Source organism: Stylophora pistillata, chromosome 10 (genome assembly GCF_964205215.1).
Source record: "Stylophora pistillata chromosome 10, jaStyPist1.2, whole genome shotgun sequence".
NCBI lineage: Eukaryota > Metazoa > Cnidaria > Anthozoa > Scleractinia > Pocilloporidae > Stylophora > Stylophora pistillata.
In genome coordinates, this window is record NC_142528.1 from 24,602,813 (window position 1) to 24,614,256 (window position 11,444).

The 11,444-nt window shown below is 40.6% G+C and overlaps 1 protein-coding gene across 2 annotated transcripts in view; it reads left to right on the plus strand.

Annotated features, from left to right (window-relative positions):
• The window catches only part of LOC111321473 (uncharacterized), a 32,021-nt gene extending 22,434 nt beyond the window's left edge, over positions 1 to 9,587 (plus strand). Inside the window, exons 12-25 of one of the 2 annotated variants that reach the window (XM_022924365.2) lie at positions 637 to 689; positions 894 to 1,346; positions 1,492 to 1,686; positions 1,837 to 2,166; positions 2,987 to 3,056; positions 3,283 to 3,397; positions 3,727 to 3,802; positions 4,281 to 4,389; positions 4,601 to 4,717; positions 4,874 to 5,778; positions 6,399 to 6,462; positions 6,700 to 6,803; positions 7,428 to 7,598; positions 8,212 to 9,587. In XM_022924365.2, coding sequence (XP_022780100.2) covers positions 637 to 689; positions 894 to 1,346; positions 1,492 to 1,686; positions 1,837 to 2,166; positions 2,987 to 3,056; positions 3,283 to 3,397; positions 3,727 to 3,802; positions 4,281 to 4,389; positions 4,601 to 4,717; positions 4,874 to 5,778; positions 6,399 to 6,462; positions 6,700 to 6,803; positions 7,428 to 7,598; positions 8,212 to 8,415 — 2,966 coding nt within the window. In that variant the 3' untranslated portion in view covers positions 8,416 to 9,587. The remainder of the gene's footprint in view (positions 1 to 636; positions 690 to 893; positions 1,347 to 1,491; positions 1,687 to 1,836; positions 2,167 to 2,986; positions 3,057 to 3,282; positions 3,398 to 3,726; positions 3,803 to 4,280; positions 4,390 to 4,600; positions 4,718 to 4,873; positions 5,779 to 6,398; positions 6,463 to 6,699; positions 6,804 to 7,427; positions 7,599 to 8,211) is intronic. The other variant, XM_022924366.2, reaches the window with a different exon arrangement.
• The last annotated feature ends 1,857 nt before the right edge of the window (positions 9,588 to 11,444 follow it).

The following is an 11,444-nucleotide window of genomic DNA, read 5'->3' on the forward strand; positions in this document are numbered from 1 at the left end:
AGTCAGGTGAAGTCAGTTAAAGTCAATTAAAGTCAATTAAAGTCAATTAAAGTCAGTTAAAGTCAGGTAAAGTCAGTTAAAGTCAGGTAAAGTCAGTTAAAGTCAATTAAAGTCAGGTAAAGTCGGTTAAAGTCGGTTAAAGTCAGGTAAAGTCAATTAAAGTCACTTAAAGTCACTTAAAGTCAGGTAAAGTCAGTTAAAAATATAAAACCCCCAACTTCCTCATATTAGTATGCATACTAAAAATACTGGTTTTCATTCGTTTGTAAACAATCAAGAGCTTCTTGGATTAGTTATCATTTCCTTCATTCTTATGATACCGACAAATCTTTTATTCAAAGTTGATATTAATAATATTAATAATATTATTAATAATATTAATAAGGAGATAATCGATGCTAGTCACTCCGAGGGCATAGATGGTTCAAGATAACGAATCTCATTTTTCATGTGCGCGATTAAAGTGTAAGACTATAGGAACCGAACAAAATTAGAGTCGAGTTTCTTTTGCGTTGTAAGCGATTTGTAAAGTCGCGTCACACTTCTCGAAATATCTTAATTATCTTTAGGAAAAAGCCATCATTTGGACGAAGCTTTGCTCTTCGAGTTAACAGTTATTTCCCGGTTTTATTTCAGAAGCCCTTGTAACGCCAAAGAAGAAGAAAAAGAAGAAGATAGCAGTTGATCAGGTAAACGTGTATTTTCTTGACTAGCGGCGGGGGATTCCTCTAAAGAACTTGTTTAACCCTTTACCGTACCACTTGGCTCGAGTACAGACCTTACTTATATTTTTAACCATTTATAATTTTGAGTCCACATTTATCTCATTTGCTAACGGCCTCATTTGGGGTTATCATTTCCCTAATACTCAATACTGTTGTGATTTCATTTAGGAATCCACGAAAGAGCCGAAAAAGAAAAAGAAGAAAAAGAAGAAAGAAGCTGTACCAAAAGAAGAAAGCGTCGAAGAGAAGCTTGAAGAACAGCCTCAAGTTGAACAAATTGAATTATACGTACCACAGGAAGAGTTTGAGATGAAGCTGCCAGAATCTTCTTCGGCGACCATAGACAGCGAGCAAGATGAAGAGGTGTTCAGATCGACCACCGAAATAAACAAGGAAGTTGGGACGGCCATGTTGGACTTCAGTACCTCCAGGGAAGGCGATGACGTCAAAGGAAGCACATCATCGTTGCTAAGCGATGAGTGGCAGCCGAGAAGAAGTGAGAGAATTTTTATCAACAGCAGCGTGACTACCAACTCTTGTTCCAGTCCTTTGTCGCCCGTTGGAAAAGGAAGCGAGTTTTCTTATACGAAGAAGGTGAAGAAAACATCTTTATCAAAAGGAGTAAGTGAACGATATGGATTTAGCGTTAAGCGTTAAGCTTGTGAGAATTTTTTCTTTCTTTAATCAGTTTTTTCAGGATCGATCTCAGTCAAAGTTGGAGAATTATTTTCACTGATATCTAAGTGTCCGTCTTTTTATCCTTTAGAAAACCAGCCGATCGGGATCTCAGGGCGAGGAGGAACTAGGAGAGAACGACGTCACACAAAAATCGAAGACCAAAACGAAAAAGAAGAAAGGACCTGGGAAAGGAAAGAAAAAGAGTTCTTCAATAACAGCCGACTTTGAAGATTACGAACCTCTGAAAGTACCCAGGAGAGCGCGCTCCAAGGCGAGGCAAACGGTAAAATACTCCCCTTTTCATTGTGTGTAACAGTTATTTGGTTCGAGGCTTTAGTAAACTCGACTGCATTTCACTTACTATCCCTTTTTTATTATTATTATTATTATTTGTGGAAAGGACATTTCTGATCAGTCTTAATTTGTCTAACAGTTTGATTTCGATGACGCTGACGAGGAAGAAGGCGAAGATCTTCCAGAAGACGAGGAAGCCCAAGAGGAAGGTGAAACGGATGTGGAGATCAACGTGATTGACAAGGTGCCAACAGAAGAGAAAGCTGAAAGTCCGCAGGTTGCTCATGTCGAAAACGCGGAGGACGGGAAGCCAGAAGTGGAAGTCGAGAGGATGGAAACGGACAAGAACAACGATGAGGAATTAGATGTGGAGATGAAAGAAGACCAAGTGGCTAAGGAGGAGAATTCTCCAATGGAAAGTAAACATGGCGAAGTTGTCCTCAAGAGCGAAGAGAAAAATGGTATAGAGGTTAGTAGAAACGTTGCAGATGTCATCAAACCTCTATAAATGTAGCTGGCTGGTCTTTGAATGGCTGATTAGAGGGCTCCAAAATAAATATTTTTGTCTTCACTCCTTCTGAGTAACACAGGACATCAACAGTCTTTCCATAGCCTCCTGTCCTGTGCATTCCTCTCTAGCTGATACCAACTCTTGCCTATGGACTTGATCTTTGCGTCTAGCAAACTTTCTGAAGAAATAAAGTAAAAACTCTCCTTAATGAGTTCGTGAAAAGTAAACGAAGGATTAGCGAGAAATTGATGTCGCTTGTATTGCGTACTGCAATGACACTTTCGTAAGAAATGGCTAAGAACGTGCAAGAATTAGGTTAGAATTTTATCTTTTTGTATTGTTATTGTTTTCTTATTGTATTGTATTGTTTTTTGGCATAGGATTGTAGAGAGAGAGAGAGAGCGCGCGCGCTGTTCGATCGAGTGTCGTAAAATCAAAATCAGCCAATCAAAAGAAAGGAAAATATCCTTAGGAACCTATGAGAACTCAAACAAAAACCAAGACATATGCCCAAAGCGTGGGAAAACGCGGGTGACCAAGTGGTAATTGGTTTAAGTCAGTTTTGCACCAAGACAGTAGGGCGAGATTTTTGGACCAATCGGAGAGCGAAGTAAAGCAAAACCAATGCAATCTCAGATTACTTTCGAAACTCAATTGGTAATGGTTCTAAAAAATTCAGTGTTAGTGAACGTATCAGTCACGTCAGTTGGAGGAGCAGTTGTACCTAAAACGGATCTCTTAGTTTGAAATAACCTCTTCTTATTGATATATTCTACAGGAAACTGTCAAGGATAATGAAAGGAAGGAACAGGAGGAAACTGCTCCTCTCGAACGGCCCGTATTACCAGGTTTGTTGCTTTATCTTTATCGTTGGCTTTTCTATTCTGAGCTTGACGATGATAGAGTTGCTTTGTATCTTAAATAAGAGAACAAAACAAAACGAACTTCTGATATCAACACTCTTGAATAATCTATGTTGCGATATATTTCTCACAGAAACTACATAGACATATTAGTTTTGTTTCTAAAACAATTGCAGCGGGAGTTTAACTCTTTCTTTCTTTCCCATCATAGTTGACGAGCGTTTCACGTTTGTGGTCGACGAATTAGTAGAAGGGACAAAATTGTTACTTCCTGTGGACTTTGTGTTCTATCCTGGACGCATTAGTACATTCAATGAACCTGACTTGTAAGTATGTCATAATTAAGAATGTTTTGGATGTCCACACTTCTTTGTCCTCAGGACATCTTCGGGAGTTGTCGGCAAATTTTTGAAGTCGTGATATCTTCGGTAATTTTCGTAGAGATGGAACGTCTTGGTTAATCAAGGCAAAATGAAGAGAAAGAAAATGTAAGCGCTAAACTTAAAAGATTTTGCCTAGCTGAGGAAGATCAAAATTAGTCAGCAACAAAGCTCTGAGATTTAAATTTTAATCCTTATCTGTGAGTCCGAACGATGTAGCAAAAAGGATAAAAAAAAAGACAGGCTCTAGACCGACAGTATCGTTGTATTTTCAGATTCGGAGTGATACTTGATGGTGAAAGAGGTAGAAGACCTCACTGGAAATCAACAGAACAACTCCTTACAGAGGCGGTAAGGATATAGAATAATCACTGTGAATCATGTTTTAATATGTGGAAAGATCCCATCTGAAAATAATGTCCGTTGACAAGAGCGGTTTCTGTCGTCAAGATGCGCAAGTTGTCTCTCATGTTAAGAGACTTGGAGTGCGCTCTTCCCGTGACACCTTGCACTTCTTTGTAGTTTTGGTTTGGATTTATCCTTTATCTCTAGTAGTGTGGTGTCAATGATGACAGGATGCCCGCATAAGGTGAGTTAAACGGACCCCCATGAGTGACTAAAACAGAATATCCCCCTACAATATCGATACAGCATCAAGCAGACAAGTGATGAGAATAAAGAAAAAATATCAGTTAAGGGATTATAAGTTGATTCACTAACGAATTCTCAGAACCAACATTACAAGAATTGTATGGCAGACAGTAAGGAGAAATGCTGTTGATATCCGGGGGTGAAAGAGTTAAGTAAAGATTGACCCTTCTCGTAACAGGTCAAGGACATTCAACCACCCGGGCCTGAGTTTCTTTCCATTGGCACCCGAGTGTGTGCACACTGGAGTCCGCAGTACCGCTGCTTCTATCCTGGAAATGTCACCGAAGGTAATTGACTCACTCGGAGATTTTGTTAAAACGACCATAGTGCATCTCAGGTTTGAGTTGTTTCATATAAAAAAAAACTTCGACTGTTTTAGCTAATAAAAAAGATTAGGACGTACGTATTTACTCGGCATCGAAAAGCATTAAAGATCATCTTTTTACTGAAGCTTTTTGAAATACACCTCTCAACCGCTTTCGTCTCTTTATTGTTTAGCTCCACCGGATGAGAAGGAAGTGGATGGAAAAATCTGGATTGAATTCGACGATGGCGACAGTGGTTTCTTTCAGTTGGATGAAATTAAAAGGATACGTCCTGATTTTCCTGTTGAAGGTGAGGTCGACCCTCCAGTTTGTTAGTTAAATAGAATACACTCCCCCTATGGGGAGTGGCAATTAATGTATGTATGTGTGTGTGTGTGTGCGTGCGTGCGTGCGTGCCTGTCTATGTACCCCCTCTCACATCTGGCCATTACTTTGTTTCCTTCAGAAGTGGATCCCACTCCCCCTCTGCCAGAGAAGAGGCCTCGGTCCAGTTCCCTGGGAGCAGCTCAGGCCATGGCATTAAAGGATGCGTCTTCCAGAAGACTGAAAGCTGAAGAGAATACTTCTGAGTTTTCATCCGGGAACGAAAGTTCGGGTGAGGTGTATGCGAAGCGACGGAGATTGAGAGGAAAAAGGAAAAGTAAAGATGACTCGTGGCTTGTTTCTAAACGTTCAGAAAACAATGCTATCGCCAAGGACAGTGGTGCAACTCGGGGTAGCTCGTTTAGAGGGAAAGTGAAAGTTCTCGAAAAGTCTGACTCTGAGATCGTTGGATCTGCTTCAAAAGTGAAAGATAACAACCAAAGTGGAGGCGACTCTAAAGAGGGTAAAGTTGCGGATGCATTAAAACAGAAGGTAAACAGAACGCGCGGGAAAACAGAAACGAAAGTAGAGAGTAAGGAAGCGGCCAAAACTGCGGAGAGCTCTAAAAACGACTTAGCAAGCGTTGCCTCCGCGGAACTGAAGGAATCAGAAAAAAAGATACACTCGAGCCACTCTTCTCTCAAAGCGGATGGATATGAGAATAACACCAAACAATCAGCTGATAAAGTGGCAGATAACACAGCGGAGTCTTCTGACCAAGGGGAGGACAGCGAAGCTGTATCGGATGCAGACACTTCCAAACAAGAAAAGGGATCTCGCGCTGGAGCTAAAAGCTCCTCAAGGACCTCTGAAATGGACCTCAGAAAGAGGTCCCTTAATTTGAGCCTCAACAGCTCGTTTCGCTCTTCACGCACCGAAGGAGAAAGCCCGACGCGTGATGCTCCGTTCACTTCACAAGACGAGGATAGTGAATCTTACAGCGACACGTTTGATGAGAGTCCCCTTGTAGAGAACAAACCTTTTCAGGTGAGCAAACCATTTCTGATTCTCTGCATAAAGCTAAAGAAATCCAAATAAAAAAGTCTTGTAGAGAGTGCTTTCCTTCAAGTACCAGAAGCCCTCAATTGCTTCACTGCGCTCTGTGAATGTTCATGGAAACTCGCATCACCCTCTCAGCCAATCAAATACAAACCAAAGCCAATCGAGAACGTAAGGCCGTCTCTAGGTTTCTCGCGACATTTTCATGGGCCATTTGATTACTTTTGAAAGTAATCCGTGATTGTGTTCGTTTTGCTTCACTTCGCTCCGTGATTGGTCCAAAAAACTCGGACCACTCTCTCAACCAATCAGATACAAGAATAAAACCAAACACGACCAGACCACTCGTGTTTTACCGCGCCTAGGAAAGTTTGATTAGTTGCACTCTGCTTCTCTTTGGTTCTTTGGGTATTTTCCTTTCTCCTGATTGTTCGTTGTGATGACTTTCAGTTTGGTTTTATGACACTGAATTGAAAAGCGCTCTTTGTCACTTAATCGAGAAAAACGTTACATTCAAAAACAAAATAACTCGACAAGAATGACTGTTAAACAATTCACTAGCGATTTTTGTTAAAGTTTTTGTCTTTTTACTTTCTGTTGCATTTTAGCCTCGGCTTGGGAGACGGCGTCGTTCGGAATTGGATCGTCTGCACGTAGATATGAAATTTTCAGGTTAGTCAACATTTTAACTATATTCAATTCACTCGTTTATTTATTTGTCAAAGTAATCTAATTTCTCCTTACAATATCACCCCTGAGTCACACATTAAGGTCAGGAGAATAAAGGAAATGATCAGCAACTAAAGAAGCTATTGATGACTTTATAAATTGTCCTTGTCAAAACATTCGCAAACGTGTAGAAAAGAGTATGGAAGGGTTAAGCTGACGGTAATGTTCCATTTGTTGTAGGGCCTTTGTGGCAGTGGTCCGGAAGAAGTTCCCAGAACAAAAGAAAAGGAAAAGGAAAGAAGACCTTCTACAAGGCTATTGTGAGAGGAGACGAAACGATTTGTGTAAGTGACACTGCGAGCCTGCTTATTTGAGGATATCAACAAAGTTGAAATGGTAAATTGACCACCGTTACGATTATTAAAGCTGACGTTTCGAGCGTTAGCCCTTCGTCGGAGCGAATAGAGGAATTGTGGGTTGAATATGCTTTTAAAGGCAGAAAATGGAGCTACGTTATTGGTGGGAACATGGCAATGAGAAAAACACGAATAAATTATAGTGGAATGAAAATTGATCAACGAATGCTTTTCATTCCACTAATTTATTCGTGTTTTTCTCGTTGCCATGTTCCCACCAATAACGTAGCTCCATTTTCTGCCTTTAAAAGCACACTCAATCCACAATTCCTCTATTCGCTCCGACGAAGGGCTAACGCTCGAAACGTCAGCTTTTATAATCGTAACGGTGGCCAATTTACCATTTCAACTTTGTTGATATATTCAAATTATTTCGTTACCCCCACCGACGCAGCCCCAAACAGTTTCTTTAGAAACTATCAGCCTTTATTCATTTGGTTATTTGAAGGACTGGAACAACTTTAAATTAGCGTTGGATCGTTTGTCTGTTAATTTGTAGCGATTTTTACCAGAGTCATGTTTGTCTTCTGAATCCTACAACTTTTTCTTCAGGTAAATGATTGTGCGGTTTTCATGTCCAACCCAACCAAGAATCTCAATCTCCCGTATGTTGGCAAAATCGAAAGCATGTGGGAGGGGTGCGGCGGGAACATGGTTGTTAGAGTCAAGTGGTTTTATCATCCTGAGGAAACGAAACCAGGCAGGAGACCTACTGATGGCAAAGTAAGCATTGCTATTAAACGGTCATACACTAAGCTGAATTATAGACGCGTTTTGATAGGTTATTTCTTAGGACGTATTGGAGGACCGAGGCTTAGATGGCGTTTCCAACTTTTTTGCTCCTTTTACCCTAACACGAAACAAGTAGATTCCTTAGGGTTGTACGACCTTTGAACAACAGATAACAGTTGACGTTTTTGTATTTGATTGGCTAAGGGGATGATACGAATTTTCCAGACCATTACAGAGCGCAGTAGGACAGTTTTCAATTGAAAGTCGAAAGTAAACCATAGTTACATTGGGTTTGTTCAAGTTAGCTCTGTGATTGGTCTAGAACATTCGCGCCATATTCTCAACCAATCAGATGCAAAACTAAAATCAATCGCAGCTGGTCTGCCTCGTTTTCCCGCGTTTTAAGCAGTTTACCCGGTTTTACTTAGAGTTCTCACTGGCCAATGTTGAAGTCTTGCGTTCTTATTGGCCAATGTTGCAGTCAACCTTTACACTGATTGGCCGTTGCGATCAAAAAAAAAAAAAGAAGAAACTGCTCCAATCTAAAAACAATGGTCTCCTCTTGACACTCAAAAAGGAAATGATTGTTTCTCCTTGCTTGCAGCAATCTTTGTACCGCTCGACCCATGTGGATGAAAATGACGTACAGACGATCTCACACAGATGTGAAGTGCTCACTCCTGAAGAATTCAAAAGACGGTCTCAAAGCCTCGATACGCCCGGTACCAGGACTTCTCTGTCAGATCGCGTGTTCTGCTGTATCGGCAGCTACGATCCAAACAGCGAGACATTGCAGACGGAACTGTGATGTACGTTGCACAATACAGTGTGACGTTTGCCTAAAACTGTGGTGTCTGGAGTCTAGCGGAACGCGGCGTGCGTTGTGTTTTCCGCGCGATGTTATCTTTCGTTTGTGTTCGGCATGAAATTAATATGCTGCTATTGGTTGCCGTTCTGGTTGTTGTTAGCCGATCAGAGGTGCTCCGAATTCTCGTGAGGTAAAAAGACCAAACCAAGTTGTTATTTGATGAAAAACTGGCAGTAAAGTTAGGGAACAAATCATCACTTCTCTATCCAAGTGGTGGCAATTGTTCTGTCTTCGGTAGGGCCATAGTTTCCACAGGTTAAAAATCATTCAAATGAGGACTAGAGAATGATAAGCTGTTACTGACAGTAATATTGGATCTACATTAAAATCGAACTTCTCAGGCGAGGAAAAGAGGAGAGTGTGATAATTACCTCGGTTACCCCTTTTTAACTGATCCTCCCTTGTGTGCAGCAGTCTTACGCAGACTTGAACGACGAGACTGCTGATGATGTTCATCAGTCTAAGGTGGTGTTCTATTTCCTTGTGGTAATCACGTCGAGATGTCTTCCTTGTACAAGCTATGATAGAACGATATAATCACGGGGCATAACTCCCTTCACTTGATCCTCTATCTCCGTTAATGCGGGCAGTCTTTCCAGCCTTAAAATTTTAAAGTGCATGAAATTTTTGCGAGGAAATCGCGCTTGTTTCCTCACGTGTGGTTCTTAGGGAAGTACGCGAAATTCGTGTTGCACCATTCCACTTAGGCAATTTTATCTTTCGTTCGCGCTTTCTTCCTATTTCGTATTAGCTTTTAATCTTGCTTATTCCCCGATACGTACTCAAACGCAGACGAAATGACTGAGAATTCTCCTCTCTTCTCCTGGAGATTTAAAATCATATTGTGTGCAAAAAAGTATCTAAAATATTTTTTATATAGAAGTTGTGGAGATAGCAGCCAGCTGGCTAGTAATGTTGAATTTTGTAACGTAGGTTGACTGTAAGAAAATAGTTCATGTTTGTAAATATGTGTATAGTCCTCTTCTTAAGATATACTTTTGTAACATAACTCAGTCCCATGCTCTCTTGGTCAAATCTCTCGTTTATATTATACAGAGAAAATATAGTGAATATTTAGTTTTAGAATGAGAAATAAAGTTTTAGATTTTCTAGCTCTGTCGTTGTAATTGCACCTCGGACCGGGAAAAAAAGTTGTCTAGTTCCCATAATCTTGGGAAGAAAAACAAAAAACAAAAAAAACAAAAAAAAACGCATGCACACCAGCCCTACCCTCTTATCCCACCATTTCAGTAAAGCTGAAATGGTGCGTTCTGCTCTTAGCGCGCATTAATCGCCGAGGAGAGAGAGAAGAGAGGGAGTACGGTGGAATTAGGGTCCATGTTTGATTGCACATTGGTGCCGAGATTGTCAAGCAACTATTTTTAAAATTCAATACCTTTTGCTCGATCTTTCGCGGCTTTTGTTTTGGCTTTCAATGAAATGTGGCTCATCTCCCTCCTAGACCACAGCCCACTACCTCCCTCTTTCTCATCACGTCCCAGGTAATTCTCGTTCAACCCAGTCTGCTTTCTAGTGCCCAGGTCATGGCAGTTCGAGCAGAACGTGCCCAGACCACCTCAATCCTTCCATCGTTGTTTAATATCAACTGAGAGAAAGGCATTTCTTAGAGATGTATTGATTGATTTTATAGTCTTGATTTCTGGAAACCGTTCAGTGCAATTCATTTAAACGTGTATGATTTATATCTCGAATAACCTTTTGACCTCTTAAATTGTCTGGCTTTTTAACTTCTCCCGTACAAATAACGCCACAGACGAGTACAAATATCTCACGGTATTTGTACTCCAGAGAACCGGTGAAACAGATTTGAAACATATTTCTGACGACGAAGAGTCGGAATAGCTGGCAATTGTAGATTCAAGTTAATTAGAGGAATCGAACGAAGAAAAGTTGCTAGACGACCAGGAAATTGAAGAAAATAGAAACAGCAACACGACACGTTCCGCTTCGCATACTTCTGTCACGCACTCCCCGTAAATGAATATCCGCGAAATTCGCCCGCACTGAAATAAAGATTTGGCGTGTTGGATGATAATTAACATATTAGGCATTTTGTCTTGTAGTATCGCTGAGTATTTTTACTCGTTATTTGCATTTTGACTTGCCCTACGGACTCGTCAAAATACGGCACAACTCGTAAAAATACTCAGCGATACTTCACAACAAAACGTCTAATAAGATATATTGATCACTAATTTTAGAATCGTCTGATTGCTAAACAATTTCTCTTTGTCATGACCCTAGGGAATGTAGAGAAATGAGTATAGAGAATATGAACGCTAATGTTATAGGGTGTAAGGGATAATCCGCTGTCTCGCTAATTCAGCGTTAATCATCGCATCAGTTGTCTGCTGATTAAAATCATGATAGGTGTCGCTTAACCCATTCCTTGAAATAAAACACAGATGAGTGTCAAGCGATGTAAAGAGAAATTTATACATCGATACACACGTCTTTATCATCAAAAGAAACTTGCAAATAATCAAAAGGCAATTTCCGAGCTCTGTAAACCTTCACTTTTAAGGTGAGGTAAAAAAGTGCATAACCTTTCTTGTGAAAATGAGTTTAGTTGCGTAAACTGATACAAATATTGTCTTCATCTCAGACAATATGCACTTACCGTAGTTTTGATACAAAGGCTCAAGCAAAGAACGATGGAAAAATAGACCGTTCCAATTGCCGGCTTGCTGCAAGCTAAAACTCAGCGTACAAAGAAACAAACTTTTCCTCTCTTTACCAACTGGTCTTTTAGCTTTGATGTCATAGAATGCAGAACAGATGTAATTTTTTGTACGTCTTTCAGGCGGTCGGAGGCAAATGCGGGGGGCGCGAAAAAAACTCCTCGGCTAACGCTAGCCTCTGTTCTTCCGAAAAGCGAAAAAAATTACGGTTGTTCTGTAGGGTATGATGCCGCTACTGATAACAATGAAGCTTAGTCATCGGGCTTG